This window comes from Poeciliopsis prolifica, unplaced genomic scaffold (assembly GCF_027474105.1).
Source record: "Poeciliopsis prolifica strain line A6 unplaced genomic scaffold, Auburn_PproV2 SCAFFOLD024, whole genome shotgun sequence".
Lineage (NCBI taxonomy): Eukaryota > Metazoa > Chordata > Actinopteri > Cyprinodontiformes > Poeciliidae > Poeciliopsis > Poeciliopsis prolifica.
The window spans coordinates 1,699,971-1,717,999 of NW_026562399.1; the positions used below are offsets into that span (position 1 = coordinate 1,699,971).

Genomic DNA, 18,029 nt, shown 5'->3' on the forward strand with positions numbered 1-18,029 from the left:
CTTTTTTCCACAGGGTGAAATATTTATTGTCAAACTGTGCCGGCAACGTGAACTAAACTGTACAATCAAAAAGAAATGTAAAATAAAAATCACTGAAGTGGCGGAAACTTTCTATCAGGACTGAGTCACGTCTACAGACAGAACATTAAACTGTGATGCTTCGTTCTGATTAAAGAGGGAGAGTGTCACATTGACCACTAAGAACCTGTAAAGTACTATGGACCCATCTTTAACAAATGGAAAGTACATGCATCAGATATCAACAGTTAGTGACCACACAGAATGACAGCATCTGAATACGACCACAGCAGTTACAGGAGGTTAACTTTCAGGGTTTTTTTCTCCTTTTACCAGAAAATAGTAATAAGAAAAAACAAGGGTTCACTTTATGGTCAAAGGTGCTTAATGAAGAGACTTTGCACGTATAATCTTACAGAAACCTTTATATATAATGTTAGCCATCATCTGCAAACCAGCACAGCAAATAACTTATCTGAATTAAGATAACTTGGCAGGAAGGACATATTTTGTCATTTAGGGAGAAAATATATGAAGTGCTTAAATGTATATATAAAAAAACAAGTGACAGGGTTTCTGTGAGATGCAGAAAATGCACACAGCAGTTTTTAAAGTCCAAAAATGTTGTAAAAAAACAAAATCCTTCAAATGCATCCATCAGTAAAAACAATGGAGAAAAGTGAGTTCAATTAGTGAAAATGTCAAATTTCGTTATGAGAAATTTGAGCTCAGAAAACTAAACACTGCAGCCTGTTAGAGGGAGCACAGATCTCTAATTTGAACTCTGGATGTCTTTTGATTTCTAACTGAAATAATGTCTGTAAAGCTCAAATATTTTAAATCTGTACAATGAAAAAGGAGAAAAAATCAAACAAATAATTCAGCTTAACCTTCCACAGGACAGGAGCCTGCCAATTCTTCCTGAGACGACTTTTACAATATATCTGGAATATTTTTGCTCTGTTGGTTTGATCAACACTTAAGTGGTTCGACTTCTTCGTCCCGTCTTGCTTGGTGCCTCATTAACAAGGCAAATGAAAACAGTTTCAACAGGGGATAAAGTGCATTGTTACATCTGGGACCATAATCGCCTTTTAACTTCAGCTGAACTAAACAGCAGGTGTTTGTAGGCTGATGTCAAGTTGAAGCTTCATATAACAGTTTAAACAGCAAAAGGTGAAAGAGACGATTTGATTTTACACACGACATCAGCACATATAGAAATGTTTTACTTATTTTCTGTTGAGGTGTTTGTGGCGGAAATGTTGGAAAGTTTATATGAAGCGGTTACGGCTCAATGGTCCCATAAAGAGTGATTTTTTTTTTTTACCCAGCAAAAATAGTGACAGGAATACAATAAAGTTCAGAAGGTTGAAAACAAAAAATCACAATAAATGGAGCAAGCAGTAAATCTTTCAGTGATTATTTTGGACTTTGATAGCTGTCAATTCAGAAGAATTTTCCTCAGAGTGCTGTCAATATGACAAAGTATCTGGGCTGTTGGAGATCCCCAAAAAAACAAACAAAAAAACTTAAAATCTTCTACATTCATGTTAAATATTTGCAAGAAAAAAAAAGAGATATTCTGGGTTTGAATTCAGCATGAACGCCTCACACAGGCCCAGGATAAACACCTAAACAGTGAGAGTAAAGCTGCACCAAGTCTGAACTCTGGAGATGTTCAGATACAGAAAACATTTACCACTGCTGCATTTTCTGTGGCAAATGTCTGATTACATCAAGTCGGCAAATACATCAGCTTAATCATCACAATTTATGCTCTTAATCGAGTAAAATTACTTTTTTTCCCTGAGTTAACATTCGACACTGGAGAATATCTAATTGTTCTCACAGATATGTGAAGATAATTTAAGAATTTCTGAGTTTGGCCAAATTAATTCTTCCACTTCAATTTTTATTTGTAACAGCCCGAATGCTCAGTAATATTGCTCAGGAAATGTGACACAAATAACATCTAACATAAAAAGTTGCTCTGAGTTATTTTGGTTTGATTGGGGGTTAATGTCATATTTCATAAGAATTAATGGAAATAAGACTAAATAAAGCTGAATTGGATTACATTTTACATGTGATTTGACTTTTTTAACCACATTTATCTGCATAATTTATGAAAATACTTGACTAAAAATATATTTTAAAAAAATGAGTAGATTACATGAGTGTGAAGCAGGAAGGAATGAAATGAGGGTAAATGCCTATGAATTAATCCAAAGATGAAACAATGTTTTTTTTATGCTAACTATTTTTTATAAAACACACAAAAAAAGCTGGGTAAAAATAGTCAACATAATAAACAAGATGTCATAAACCAAAAACATGAGGAAAATATAAGAACATATGTAACATCATGTTTACAGATGAGCTAACTATGCTCTAGCATGAACCCAGTCTGAGCTGCCGAACATCTGAACTTTAGAGTTCTGGTTCTGAAAAACCTTCAGCTGGAGTTCAGCTCACCACTTACAGTTATGATAGATGGTCACAGTTCTCAAGTTACAAACTCAATGTATTTCAATTAATTTTGAATTCCTCCTGAATAAATAAATCAAACCCAGGTGGGTTTAAAATGCTTTTGCTCTGACTGAAATTTATTCTATTAATGATATATAAAAAATAAAAAAATGAAATGAGCAGCAAGCACAAAAAGAATTTCTTTGGAAACAATAAGACTTGTGTATCTGTTTAACCTAAAGATTAAGGGACTGTGAACAGTAAAATGAGGGACCCTGGGGCGTTGTTTTCATGTCATGGGACATATCTTAGCGATGGGGTTCGTCTCAGAAGCCGGATGGCGTCAGGATGTTCATGTCTCGGTGTTTGAGCTTGTGGGGCCGCGCTCCCTGCCGCCGGCCCTCCACTGTGGGGATCTCCATTTTGGGCGGGGACACCCTGTGAGGGTTGTCAGCCAGTCGCGTGGCCTGCGACTTCATCACCTCCATGGGGGTCGGCTTCTGGGCTCCACGGTACGCCTGGATGGCAAAGCCTGCTGGGAGAAAAACGCAGCGGTCAACATAGGCAAAAACTCAAATTAGGTAATCTGTCAGTCCAGTACCATTATTTTAGACACTACTGTCTCCAAACCACACATCTCCACAGACTGTCTGGAACTGCTTTGCACAGAAGAAAGCAAGTGTTTCTTTAAACAATTCATGTAGGTCTTAAGTCACTTATTTATAGAGCTGTTTAAAAACAACCAAATTAGATTTTTTTTAAAAAGTGTACTGTTCATTCAAGATTTTATCTCACTCAAGCAGCCAAACAAAGGATAAATGTAACACTGAAGATCATCTGCGTAGAAGTGGAAAAGCTATGTTAAGTTTGTTTTTCCTTTGGAATTTATTTACTTGAATTAATACATTTTTCATTTGGGATTAAAAAAAGTACTTTTTTTAATTAAATTGAACTGAATTAAAAAAATATAGTCCCCAGTGGCAATAAATATAATAAAAAACAGCATTGGACCAAAGACGGAGCCTTGGAGGACTCCAGAAGAAATCTGAGCTGCAGCTGAGGAGAAATCAACTAATTAGACTGGAAACACTTCAACTAGTTAGGTAAGATTCAGATCATGGAAGGACTGTGGCGGCTATCGCAGATCAGAACTACAGGTCAACAATATCAACCATAACATTCAAGTCAAGGAGAACAAGGACTGTTGCAATCATAATTATGGCTTTCAGCAGCATAATGACCCAGCATGTGGCCTAATCAAAACAAATGGTTCTTCAGACACAAAGGCAGTGTTCATCCAATACCATTTCAGTCTATAGATTCTATATTAGACCTCAGAGGTTAGCACAGAGGAGGACCCAGGACCATCTGAATATTGTACAAAGAACAATAGTCAAAGACTAACTCACTGTTTTCTGATTTAAATGCATTTTTGAGCTACATTATACCTCAGTGCTGAAATGATACATTTCTAACCCCCATGTTTACTTTGCAAATAGTGCATTTTCATTTGCTTTGCACTTCTGTAGCAATTCTTGTTTTAAAATGTCTATAGCTAATTCAAAAAATACTTATTCTGAACTTCAATTTAAAATCCCTCAGGAAGATACATAAATCTCAGATAATCCCAGACACATCCAGAAGAGATCATTCCCTGATGACCTACCCGGAGTCATCCTGAAGGAGAGACTTTAGGTCTCCAGTTCAACCATTCCAGATTCTAGCATCGAACAGCAGCTTTTCAGCAGCGTCTGCTGGTGTTTATGTGTTTATGTAGAGAGAAATCCTGCGTCACCCTTTGCACGGGCCAATGACTGACAATGTAAATGTCGATCAGTGTTTACTGCTAGTCTGAAGGTCCTGCTTTCATCCTTTAACCCAGAATCTACTGCTAAACCACTTTCTGTAGGTTTAAGACCTTTTTAAGACCATTATGGATACAATTTAAGATCTGTATCATGACAGAAATGTACAAAAGAAAACAATCTTTTACATAGTTGTAATGCTTAGTTGTTTTGCACTGAATGAACATATAGATAGGCAACAGAAGTGAGCCAGAGGCAAAGACAAATATTCTCCAGTAAACAAGCGATAAACTGACACTAGTTTGCTGGATAGCACATGCATGCTAGCAGCTAGTTAGTGGCAGCCTCAGAAAGCAATGAGAATGTCTGCTCACAACTAAACGTTTATTCAATAGCAAAATCCTGCAAGAAAAATTAATTACGTGGAACGTACAACAGAGTCCTGCCACCACAAAATAGAAGAGATTAATGTAATTAAGGCCAACATGCATATCACCTTCTTACTGTAATGGTCAATTTTTGGCAAAAAAAAAAAATAAACACAAAATTACTATCACTTTCTTTCCACAAGATATTTAAAGCAAAAGAAATAAACAAAAAAATCATTTAAAGCTAAATTTTTTTTGCTAAAAAAATATCACTTTTTTTAGACAATATGGTCACCCTTATTTTAAGAAGGTGACAATATTTTCTACATTTTAGATACACAGATGTAGGACTTGCTACTCATGCTGGATAAAATGAGTTTGTGTTGCTGAAACTTGTTTCTGTTTGTATTTAAGCATTTGTAGGCCTTTGCCATTACCTGCAGCAGAACCATCTGATCCCACGTCAGAGGCTGAACTCTGGACAGGAAGTCGAGGCCCAAACACTCCCCATCGCTCGACCGCTCCACCTACGCCTGGATCTCCTGCAGCTCCTCCTCCTGCCATGTCCACACTGCTGTTAGAGGAGCTGATGCTGACCTCTGACCCCGAACTCCCGAACCAGCCCCTGCAAACCAACACAAACAGCACGCCAGCTTTCAGTCCCTTATCACGCCGATGCTCAGAAACCATGCTCAGACCACAGGAAGCTGAAAGCTGCATGTGTACCTGCGCTGCTGCTTCGGGGAGCTGTGCGGCGTGTTGGATGGAGTGGACTGGGCAGAGGAGGATTTCTCTTCTTTGGCCTCCAGGCTTTGGATCTGCAGCTTCTACACAACAACACAGAAGTATCTGTTACCTAACATTGCTACATCTGATACAGATCTTTGCCAAAGTATTCATTGCCTTTGGACTTTTCCACATTTTGGTACATTACATAACAAACATTAATGGATCTTCTTGGGATTTCATGTGACATAGAAACTCAAAATGACATGGAAGGGCAAAGAAAAATGTCTTTTGAATTTTTTTTATTATTATTTAACATTCTGAGAGTGTGTTCATTTTTGTTTTCAGCACCCTGAGTCCATACTTTGTACATAAATATTTTGCTGAGACTGAAATCTGCCAGACTCCTTTTTGCAAAATATGTTAAACTCAGTCAGATGGAGAAGATTGAAACTTGGAAGAGCAATTTTGCAGCTTCTAAATTTGATATAGGTTTTAACTTTCAAGCTATCCCCCAAAGTATTTCTGAATGTATATTTAAACTGTCTATCCTACTTGAAGCAGCTTCCAATTTCCACCATGGGTCTGAACATAAATGTGCATTGAGACTTACTTTACAAAACTTGAAAACTATGCATTATTTGCCTTCCACTCTACAAGGAGAATTTCAACAGTAAGCAGATTAATTCAAATAATAATAGTTCAAACCAGGCAGAAAATTCTGATGGAGTTGCATTTTCCAGCTTCGCTAAAGATAAAATATTTTATCAAATTTGGATAAGTAAACTCCAACAGGGAAAAAAGAAAGGAAAATAGAGGAGGATGTTAGTACAGACCATGACATAAAACAATGACGAGTTATGTTGTATATCATTTAAACCCTTGAAGAGAGTCTTACAGAATCTCTTCATATCCAAAAAATGCTTCTTCCGATTCCAGTAAATACTCCACCACCTCAAGTCAGAACGTAATATCTGCCCATGACTCAAACGTCTGCCTGACACAAAAATAAACTACATAGAAAATACGAGACCAATACCTCTGCCAAGACGAAATTTTAGACCTGTAATAAACATATATAAGGCCAACTTACATGTTTTTGAACACTTTTATGACATAAGGCCTTAATTTTGGATACATGAATTTAAGACCTTTTTTAAGGATGTGTGGTCACCCTGTTCATGTGATCTGCAGCTGTGATTGGTCAGTTGGCCTTTAAACCCAGCACACTATTGGCTCCTGGTGTTTTATTACTGACGTGCTGATCTCACCTGGAGGGACTCGGGGACGCGGTGGTGGTGTCTCGTCTCCTCCGCTGTCAGGCCTTTGTGTGGAGTGTAACTGGTGTCGGTGAGACCCGCCGTCTGCTCAAACTTGTACATGCTTTCCTGAGTGTGCTCTGAGGGCAGACAACAATACATTCACGCTAGTGGAAAGCTGCTTGATAGCAAAATCTATTTTCATGTTTTTATCAAATAATTTGATTCAGAAAATGCTCAGATAGCATGGATAACTTTCCATCTAAATAAAGGATTGTTACGTAGATTGTAGGAGGTCTAACTTACTGGTAATGAGAGAATTCATGATGATGGACGAGGCCTTAGTTTTTACCACAGCTGGTGCCTTGAAGAGGGCGCCATCCTGCCCGGCAGCCTGTTTGACGGCGGCGCCTTCATCCTCCTGTAAGGTCAAACAGTCAGACTGAAAGTGGACCTGTTGGGAAACGATCAGGCGTGGAAATGGAAGCAGTGTTTTACCTCAGCCAGTTGGGAGAACTTTCTCTCTGGTATTACAGGCCGCCTCCACAGGTTGTTGATGCTGATGTCATGGGGCGGCGTGGACATGGGGGCCTCCAGGTTGTCATCGTAGCTGAGGGCCCGTCGAGTCATTCCGACAGGGAGCTTCATCCCACCCATCCCAGAACCCTCAATGGCTGCAAAGGTAAGTTCATGTTTTCTCCTCTTTCACTGTGATATTACTTCATCTCCAGAATGGAGAGATTTATCACTGTAGTAAAGCGGCTCCGAACAAAGTGGACGAAAGCTTAAAGTTAACAATGTTTTTTGTGCTTGGAGTCATTGTTAACAAAATATTTGAAGGGACTGAATCACTTGAAAGAAAAAAACTTAAACTTATGAATAAAGATTCTAAAAATAGGAAAATATCCAAAGACATTTTTTTCCATTCTTTGAAGTTAATAAGCAGGGAAGTCATCTCCGACTCAGAAAATGTTGGGATGATGATTTTCCTAACCAAAATCATCAAAAACACAGATGGTATCTGAAGCTCATCTGGATGACCTCAAAAGACAAAAATGTAAAAAAAAATAAACTGATGGCTCCTTAGAGGAATATTAGTTTGCTATGAGCACAGATTAAACCTATTAAGCTTCTGTCTATTAAGAGTTGATGAACTGTGTTGAATACGGACCTGAAATAAATCACTGACAAGGAAATTCTAAGATTTATTTCCTCAGAGTTTGAACTTTTATATGATGAATTGGTTTATTTACAAATAAATATTTTTTAAAATTAATTATAAAATTAAATGTTAAAACAAATTTAAAGTTGAAAAATTTATTAAAAGTAAAGCAAAAAAAAATAGCTACAATATTTAGTTTATAAATTGGATTTAACAAAATTTTAAGAAAAAATCCGTCATATAAATGATTGCAACTCCATTTGATAACTTAACTTGTGACAGACAGACTTTATCCTTCCAAAAATAACTTGTTTTATTGACCACAGAACAATTTAAAAGCAAAGTTTCAACATATTCAGTTACACACTAAATTATTAATACTATCTGGTGACATGGAATATGATTCAGTTAGGAACATAAATATAGTTCAGTCACAGCAGAATAAAGTTAATAGTTGGTTTAGGTATGAGGTGGTTGCAGCTGTAGGTTCATATGAGGTGCAGAAGCAGTTGCCAGGTTTTAAAGTTCTGATCTGAGGCGGGTTTTCTGATAGTGAGCGACTGAGCGACTTTGGTTTTATTGACATTCAGGTCAGAATATTCCCACAGTGGACATTAATAACCTTTGGTGAATCTCTGCAGAAAGAATCCATGCTTTCTGATTGGCTACTGGTCACATTCAGCAGGCTGCGTTAAGCTCCCAGTCTGGGCAAATCCTTGATTTAGATCGGAGCGATCTACCGTAACACACAACACAAGTGACAATCTCAGAATGAATAACGTTCTAAAATTGTCATCCGGGGTAAAAAATCCTGTAGTTTGAACTATTGCATCAGGCAGTCAGATTCTTCTCTATTTAAATCTAATTATCACTGAAGGGCAAAATACAGACTTCATAATCTGCACTCTTTTGGTTGAATGCAGTATTTATTTCCACTTTGGCTTTATGTTGTTTAGTTTTTATTCAAGTACATTTATTGTTAATGGAGACTGAGAATCTATTTTATTTTTGTTTTTGGTTGTTTTATTTATTTTGTGTATCAGTCCCAGTGTTAAGTGTCCTTTTGAAAATAAAGTGTATCTATCTTTGGCTGGAAATCGCATGTATTATTACGTAACTTCCATTAAATCAGTGTAAAAAGGTTTTCAAACAATATTATCGTTTATCGCAATAATTTTTTGAGACAATTAATCGTCCAGCAAAATCTGTTATTGTGACAGGTCCAGTAGTGATCATATTCAGAAAGTCAAAACATTTTTTCACACCAAACTAAAACTTGCATTTGTGACTAACATTTTTTAATAATTGTATACAAGTTAATATTTATCCTTTAATAAAACCCTTAACCTAATGAGATTCAAATAAGCCTTTATTGTTTGGCTTTTATTGACATATGACGTATCTTAAAAACAAAAAAAAGTTACTGAGCATGGGCAAAGCACGAACTGATTTATCAATTTAAAATTGACCTTCATTAATCCATAACAGCACTCACCTGGTAAGTCACCAGAACCAGACATAGCTGCAGTTAGTTAATAAACAAGTTGAGTCAAAGGAGAACCTGAAAGGAAGAAAAGGAAACAGAGAGAGAGGCGCTGGCTTAAATCTGTCTGATTCCTAAACTGAAATCAGACCAATTTCTGTTTAAAAATCACACTGCATTTCTAAATAGACCATAAGTATTAGACTGGTGGAATAAATTTGTTATTTAGACTTGTTACAGCAGTACAATCATGTCTGCAAATTTTTGTAAAAACAAAAAACGCCACTAAATTAAGTACATTTATTCAAAAGTACAAAGTTTTGTTGACCCTGTGCAAACCCCTTCTGGCACAAGAGAAGCATTCTGCTATACTACTTCACAAGGCTGGAGAAGAAAGACACAATGAGCTTTGACCTTAGTGCAATGTAGGGCTACAGATAAATATGGAAATTAACATTTTAATGCCCAAAATGCAACAACACAGCATTCCTTTACTGAATACTAGATGAATAGTAGCAAAAAATGCATAAAGATTCAAAACAGGATTTTACTTTTAAGCTGCAACTTCCAATACATCATTACCACAACTTTCATTCTTTCAGGAAAAATAAATTCCTTACATGGGACTTTTGTATTTCAATATTTTTCACCTAGGATACATATTGTGTATAAGGGACCTACCTTCCAGTTTTGTTGCTCTGACTTGGGCTAGAAGGAGTGGAGGTAATTGTTATACTGGTCTGTCGGATGAACACAAACGCCTCTGGCAATGCATTGTGGAGGAGCAGTAATGCTACTGATGCAACTGAGGAGACAGCAGAGAACAAAAGTGAGTCGTTCCATTGCATAAATCCTGCAGAGAACAAACAACCACTCAGTGTTTCTCCCTTAGAGCCAATGATGAAGCAGACAACCAGAGTAAGGGCAGTAGTACAATCATGTCTGCAAACAGCATGCCGCTCTGTGTGCTCATCATCACTTATTGTAGGGAAAAGATTGAGAAAGCAGATGGAGGAACTGGAAATGAGTTTCCTGTTTCCCAGTTCAGCCTCAGCAGACAAAAGACTAAGTTCACCTGGAAAACCGATGACGACAAACTCGATCAAAAATGTTTTCACTGTCAAAAATTCAACTGCTCAAGACTGTCTTGATTTTTGGTAGTTTTTTGGTAGAGTTCAAGGGAAATTAATTATTGTTGTGAAATAAAATTGCATGCAGCTGGTTAGTTGGCCTTCCACTATTCTTGATGTAAAAACGTCATAAAAATGTTGCTAAATAAACATTCCCAGAGGTTGAGCACAAAACAGCAATCGCAATGTAAGTAATTTATCTTTGGTTTCGTTGCAGTGTTTTTTTTTTCCTTTTCATTAATTATTTAAATCTGCTCTGGTTTCTATTGACCCGTCTTCCCCCCAGTCTAATGTCTTTTGTATTTTCTCTTTACCCATTTTTAACTATAGAAAAAATGTCATGAGGAATAAAAAGGTATTTAACTTTGTATTAAGTTATCCAATGATTAAAATAGACTTTTTATTGTCTAAAAATATGGAATTTTTCTTGGGTCGGTTGGTATTGGAAACACTGCTGGCTTGGAACGAGAAGGTCTGGTGTTCGAATCTTGACATGGGGTCATTGTGGATGGAGTTTGCATGTTCTCTCTGTGCATGAAAGGTTTCTCTGTGGGTACTCTTGCTTCCTCTCTGAGTAAATAATGTGTAGTGTGACTGTAACTTCTGTCAAATATTTCAGGGTAGAATTGTGCAGAGATCCAGCATCTGCATCTAAAATTCGCCTCACAAACCAATCACCTGCCTTCATGCGGGCCAAATTATTTCCAAGCGGGTCCATTCTTTCAGAAATTGTATGTGAAGGAAAGGGTGGCACATTTCTTGCATAACATTGCGTGGAGCCAACAATGAGACAGCAACTCAGATTGCAGAGGGCAGAAGATCCAATAAAGCGTGACATGGCAGGGGAAGCTGGTGCCGATAATTAAGTTATAAAACAGGATCACTGCAGCCAGGCTTTCATTTACACACGTGCACCTCAAATTAAAGACGTTTTATTCAAAAAACAGCTAGAAGAAGCATTGCTGTTAGTGCTCCCCTTCTCGTTAAATTTCCGTTTATTTTATTCTATCTAATGCAGCAGAGATGAGAGTTGTTTAAAAATATTGTCAACTGTTCACTTCTTCGAAGAAAAATCCGATTTAAAACTCGTTCTTGGGCATCGACGGGATAACTAGACTCGAAAATTATATTCTAACCCTCTCAAAAATGAACATTAATTGCCAACGCCGCACAAGATCGACGGCAACTGCCCATTTATGTTGAAAATAGTCGTTGTTGAGCGCAATTTCGTTATTGGTTTGCGCAGAGAATAGCGGAACCTCCGCAACGTTTTGCCGAAAAGCAGAGTACATCAAACATTTAGTCGGTAAATATGTCTGAAAAAGGCATCATTGGACCATCTTGCATAATTCTCTCTCACCTGAAGTAACAAATGTATCAAAGCAAAGACGCAGAAGTCGTTAATACGCCGGTTTCCAGTCGTAGGCTAGTAACACAACAAAGCAGCTGGGCGGCAGCCATTATTGTGTTTTCAGACTGAAGAGCTTTCTCATGCGCTGCAGGTTTGGTTGGTCTCGCTGAACATCGCGAGAGAAATAAACGTATGCGTGTCTTTTTAGCTGTCTGCCGAGGGAGTCGCGAGATCTGCTCCGCACTAAAGACGTAGGGTATTAATTATTAAAAAAACATTACAAATATATCTTTTAATTCAGACGGTATTTTAAACAGAAACAGGTTTATGCGTCCAAAGTGTTCTAAAAATATTTTCCTTACGAATTTCTTTCTTTTTTTTGTTACATATAATGTTTCATGTAATTAAAAGACCTTCAATATCAGACAATAACCTAGACAAACATATCCAGCCCTAATCATGATTGCTCATTGCTAATTAATTATGAATAATCTTTATTTTAATCAGTTACATGCCTTACAGAAGAAGCCTGATTATTGCCTGACTAGCCCTTAACATGCAGCTGGTACTGCTGGATTTCACCACATATGACAATTAAACAATATGCTGGTCCTATTCTACTCTGATTTGAACATACCATAAAGTAAAATAAGGATCAGAAAAAGTAGCAAAGTACAAAACATTATAAAGAAGTCACTAACATCCTGCAGAATGTGAAATACAGCTAGAAAAGTCATTTTTAAATATTTGGGACTGCAGTGTCTTGACCTGAAACATTCTCGCCAGGTCTGAACAACCTCAAATAACCTCTAATGACCCCTGACAACAGGCGATGAACTTCTGCATCGCCTGTGCGGGATGACCCCTGATGATGTCATCCCGGTGGGCGCAGCTCCAGACTTTCGACTTTCTACTGTTCCTCCACAGAGTTCAATATCAGATAATAACCAAGACAAACATATCCATCCCTAATAATGATTGCCCCCTTGATAATTATTATTCACGATTAATCTTAATTTGAATCAGCTGCATGATTCAAATAAAGGTTCTGGCTTGTGTCAGAACCAGCTGGCCTGGACATGGCAATAAATGAAAACAAGAAAGTAAAAGAAGAAATAAAAGCCCTAATAAACCAGATCCAAGAAGTGAAACTCCAATATGCCTTTGGATTACAAAGGTTTGTAGGGTCTAATGATGACATCTGATTTTACACAAGGTAAGCCTGTACACTGCAACAAACCTTTTTCTTTTTAAAATGTGGGTTACTTGCCCCACCTCTGGTTTCTTAATTAAATATGTCTTAACTCAAAAACACAATAAACACACTCATCCACTCGTCCCCGCTCCTCTTCGTCCCCACCAGCTTGCAATACAAAGTTTCACCCTTGTATTGTTAGCACCGTTAATGAACGTTTTGCAGTGGCTTACCTACTAATCAATTGTCAAAATAAACGTCTGGTCAGGTCATGGGCTAACTAATGTGAACAAATGTGCAGTTCACTTTAGGTGTTTCCCAACCCTGGTCCTAAAGGCACATTGCCCTGATTGCAGTTCATCAAAAGCCTGTCATTCACTAAAATCAGCAAGTTGACGATAAATTGGAGAAACAACTAAAACATTTGGTAACACTTTATTTGACGGGTTGTGCATAAGACTGACTAACATCTTCAATGAACATGAAGGAGTGAGTCTTTATGAAGGTCTATGAATGTCGTCATGAAGTGTCATTCGGTAAATAATGAAACTTTTAATACAAAATTTATCAAAAGTTGCATTGAAAGTCCACCAAAAGTGCCAACTTTGAATTAAAGTGCCCTTATTTACAAAATAAAGTTAGATTTTTCAGCAGCCGGTGTTTGTCTCCACCTGGCGGCTGAATCAGATAATACATGTTTGTTTTTCCACCTCCGCTGAAATGTGCAGCTTCTGTTTATGGCTTTTAAAGTGAGTTCGCTATTTTACCTTTGGGCTTGAAGGAAACAGTGTGAAGTAAAGTAGCATACATGTAAGAGGAAATGTGCCTAGCCTTTTTGTTGTTGTTGTTTTCTTTTAATAATAGTCTTCATTAGAGAGCTGCAGGGCGTTGCCAGTAATCAGGCCGACATGCCTGAAGTCGCGCGCTGAGCTCCACCGTAAAGTGTATTTTCTGAACCCTCCTCCCGCATTCCCGACTATTTGCATGCAGAGCAGCAGAGCTCCTCCCTCATGTTTCAGGTTATCCTTCACAAACAAGTCACTCCTCCAACCGGACTTTCCTACCCAGTCTTCCCAGCTGAGGAGGAAATCAGTCGGTGGCGAATCTCCAGTTTGCAGCCAGAGAAACTCCACGGAGGATCTCTTTAGAATCCTGCGTGTTTTTTTCTCACTTCGTGGACTCGCCCAAACTTTTTATTTTTTCGCGACAGCTTCGGTTGTTTTGCTTTCGGGCTGAGCTGCTCTGCTCCAACCTTGTGAGTCAACATGTCTCACCACACGACCCAGAAGTTTCACACCTACAAAACGGTGACAGCCGAACCGGTGGTCCAGTCGACCCAGAAGTTTCAAACCTACAAAACGATGACTTCCGAACCGGTGGTCCAGTCGACCCAGAAGTTTCAAACCTACAAAACGGTGACAGCCGAACCGGTGGTCCAGTCGACCCAGAAGTTTCACACTTACAAAACGGTGAAAGCCGAACCGGTGACCACACAGGTGTTCTCGACCAGGTCGGTGTCTCCTGCGTCTCCGCTGCCTCAGGTCTCCCCGGTGTCTCCGGTTTCACCGATCCAGTTGTCTTCGGTCTCCAATGTCACGACGCTGCCGGTTACCGCGATGAACGGCTCCTACGGGACAATGAGGTACCTGGTTCCGGTGCAGCAGGCCATGCCCCAGCAGAACTACATGTTCATGCAGCAGCCCGTGATGCAGCAGGCCGTGATGCAGCCGATGGTGCAGCCGGTGGTGCAGCCGATGTACCTGCAGACTCTGCCCCGTGTGAGCAGCATCAGCAACCAGGGGACTGAAATTATCTACCAGCAGCAGCAGCAACAGCAGCAACAACAACAGCAACAACAGCATTTCATAACTGAGGTGACCGCTTTCATCTTTCTACCTCTAAGAGAATCACTAGAAAATAAGATGTTTCTCTTAAAACTTTAAAACATTCGGGCTAATATTAGTCATTTTATAAAACTTTCAGTTTTTGTTTATGATTTAAAGTTCATATTTGAGCATAAAAAAGTCAGGCCTAACTCCAACTTGACCTCTTTGTTTATTTTCATAAATCAGTTTGGGTTCACACTGAGCTGTCAGACATCTCCGTTTATTAATTTGCCAGTCATGATCCGTCACAGATGTCAGGGAAGAGAAATGCGGTGCAGGGCTGAGGCCTCAGACAGGCTGTGGGAATGTGTGTTATGTGGCACCAGGTTCTCAGTTCTCACACCAGCCTCTGACTTTTCACAGCCTAGAGTATCTGTCAGGAATACGATGAACAGAAAGCAGATGACGTAAAGTTCTGCATACCTGCAGATGTTTTGCTAATTTGCATGTAAATCAAACTCAGAGTGTGAACCTTCCAGGTTTGAACTTCCGGGTTTCATAACTCATAAATGAGGGATTGTTAAAAGACATACTATGCTTCTTTAAGATTTAAGAACATGACATGGCTTTGTTTGAATCTAAGCCGTTGCATTGTATTTTTGGTTGGATGTTTAGAGGCTTATCCTGCCACTCCACTTCCACTCACTTCTACAGGACATTTTCCCAAGGAATGTCCTGTAATGGTTCTGTAGTATTCAACATTTCACCAGACCACCTTTGTCCACATGTTTTATGTGGACAACTACTTTACTGCAGTCATGGCTTCCAGGACATTAGTATCCACCTTTCAAACTTGTTTTATGTGGACAAAGGTGTCCACATGGCTTTAAGCAAACTTTGAACAGGTTTTTGCTTGCCACATTTCAATAAAGGCCAGATTTTTGGAGTCCCAGCTAATAGCTGAAGAATCTGTTGACTGATCTAATTATCTCTGCAGCATCTCCAGAGTTGGCATGCATCTTTGGTCTGCTTCTTTAATTAATCTGCGTGCCTTGCATTTTCTTTCTGCCCTCTTTCCATTTTCAAATAATCAGTAGCAGCGGTGTGTACTTTTGAAACTGCATTAATAGGGTGCTAATTTTTTGTTTAGCGCTTTAACCTTTGTTGACTTTGGAGTTGGTAATTTACTTTGCTATTTTGTAAACTTTCAGTTAAATAATGTTAGACATCTGTTATGAAGTTTTGGTTATGAAGTGTTAAGAATTCCTTAAGTAGTTAAGATGTTTATATTCATGCTCTTATTTTGAATCCGGGGAACACCGTTAATGCAGTACATCATGCAGGTAGGCGTGAAATAAATTTGACCCGGTTAAGACAGATGTACTGTCCCACATTTTGTTACTGACATTATGTTCATCAGCAACATGGTTGAATTTAGTACATTAGCATAAGCTTTTGCTAAGATTTTGGTTGGTGTAGCAACTAATGTTGCATTAGGTGTCTCCTCAATGCATTGGTTGCACAGGAATCTTTTAGGGGTTTAAGCTGACGGAGTATATTTGGATACCTTAATTTTCATTTTTGTTTGTAAGCAATCAAACATTCACCAACCTCCTTCTGATTTGCAATCATGTGCTTCTTTCTGGTGGTTTGTCATATAAGATACTTTTGTTAGGACACCTCCATTGAAAAACAAACAGGAGATTGCCTTCCTTTTAATTATCCTGATAATTTTGTAAGGCGAACACTGCAGAAGCAGAAAGAGTTCTGAAATGCCTTTTAACATTCTGTCCCTCCCTGCAGTATAATGCTACTTCATTAATACAAACTCTCATTGATTATGCTGCCGATTGTCTCTGAGTTTCTGCTTGTTAATGGCTCCAGTCTGGTCCTGAATCTAAGGTCCTGCCTGTTAACTTATTACTTCGCTCATGATTTCAGAGGTTTACTGAAGACTCCAGCTGTAAAACATTTGACTCATATCAGCTTCTCTGTGTCTTCCTCTTTTGCCATTATGCATAACTTGGCTTTCTACTTAGTTACTGATTTGCTTAAGTTTGATTTTCAGTGCAGTAAACTGTTATCAAGATATTTGAGGTGCTTTTTTTAATAATTAGTAACATGTGCAACTTGCAGTGAAATCTGCTTTCTGTGTGTTCAGCTCCTTTCTCTTTGACATGCAGAGTTTTAGCATGCTACATAATGTTCTGTCTGAATTTAGTTTTTTTTTTCCTCCTTTAGCCTACTCATATGAAAGTAGGCTGACAAGAAAGGAGGGAAAGACATGCGGCAAATATTGTCGGGTCTGGGAGTCGAACCTGCGACAGCAGTGTCAAGGACTCGAGGCCTCCAAATGTGGGTCGCGTTATCCCCTATGCCACCACAGTACGCCCCTGAATTTAGTTTTTAAGGACACGCTCACTGTTCGAATCAAATCTGACATCGTATGTCCCGTGTAAGAAAAAATAAAAGAAATGGTTTTTATTTCCCCTTTTAACGAGTCAAGCCAAGTACATACATAATATAATAACATGCATGATATAATTATTTAGAATAGAATAATTTATATACAGTAGATGATAAATATGTGGATTATAGTTAGCTAATCTAAACAAAACAAAAAAAATCCGGTAGGGAAGGCAGGACAATAAATCAAGAAAAAGCAAGATATAGCAATAAAGATGTGATCAATAGGTCTTATAAAATATTCTTAAATGTAAAATATTCTTATGTGCCTTATAAAATATTTAATAATTTCACTACGTTTTGATCCAGAATCACAAGGCATTTTGGGGAATGAAGGCCTCCAACTAACTCACTCACTCTTTTTCATGCAGCATCAATTTGAGTCCCCCATAACCACTTAAAAATAAAAAGAAATGAAAACTGTGGTCAAACAAGAAAGGTCACACCAGTTTGGCAGTATTTCAGATATTTAAAACCAAAAATGTTTGGTAATATTAGTCAATATGAATAATTATTGACATATGTGGTGGTAAGTTTTTTAGACTTACGGTCCATCCCTACTGTACTGGAGACTTAAGGCTACAGGAATGGTATATCATATCTTGTCATGTCGTATCAGGAGATAATTCTGGCTTACAGCTGGCTTTTTGTTTTGCTCATACCTTCAGAGTGACATCAGGGTAGAAAGACTGGCATTGACACCTGCTTCACTGACTGTAAACACCAAAGTCTGTGCTTTATTACAGTGTTGTCATTGGTTTGATATGT

At 38.2% G+C, this 18,029-nt stretch overlaps 2 protein-coding genes across 4 annotated transcripts in view; one reads left to right on the forward strand and one right to left on the reverse strand.

Moving 5' to 3' along the window:
* On the reverse strand, positions 1-11,932 carry LOC129370637 (putative monooxygenase p33MONOX). Of its 2 annotated transcripts, none has more exons than XM_055046747.1 (9): positions 11,784-11,932; positions 9,975-10,098; positions 9,306-9,371; positions 7,147-7,322; positions 6,955-7,069; positions 6,661-6,788; positions 5,390-5,490; positions 5,101-5,288; positions 1-3,022 (listed from the first exon to the last, which is right to left on the reverse strand). In XM_055046747.1, exons 3-9 carry the CDS (start codon positions 9,328-9,330, stop codon positions 2,817-2,819), a joined length of 939 nt encoding a protein of 312 aa, XP_054902722.1. In that variant the 5' UTR covers positions 9,331-9,371; positions 9,975-10,098; positions 11,784-11,932; the 3' UTR covers positions 1-2,816. The 2 variants fall into 2 exon arrangements, with proteins under 2 accessions (XP_054902722.1, XP_054902720.1); XM_055046745.1 differs by having other exon boundaries at positions 1-3,025; positions 11,784-11,931.
* Positions 11,933-14,019: 2,087 nt separating this feature from the next.
* The window catches only part of pof1b (POF1B actin binding protein), a 29,657-nt gene continuing 25,647 nt past the window's right edge, over positions 14,020-18,029 (forward strand). For both annotated transcript variants that reach the window (XM_055046653.1, XM_055046654.1), the window contains exon 1: positions 14,020-14,843. In XM_055046653.1, coding sequence (XP_054902628.1) covers positions 14,235-14,843 — 609 coding nt within the window. In that variant the 5' untranslated portion in view covers positions 14,020-14,234. The remainder of the gene's footprint in view (positions 14,844-18,029) is intronic.

What these genes read in the sequence shown, in the direction of transcription:
- LOC129370637 (XM_055046745.1), bottom strand. Translation starts at nt 9,330, where the DNA reads ATGTCTGGTTCTGGTGACTTACCAG. An exon ending in TGGTTCTGGTGACTTACCAG is followed by an intron (nt 7,323 to 9,305) that starts GTGAGTGCTGTT and finishes TTACCTTTGCAG; the next exon opens with CCATTGAGGGTTCTGGGATG. An exon ending in AGTTCTCCCAACTGGCTGAG is followed by an intron (nt 7,070 to 7,146) that starts GTAAAACACTGC and finishes TTGACCTTACAG; the next exon opens with GAGGATGAAGGCGCCGCCGT.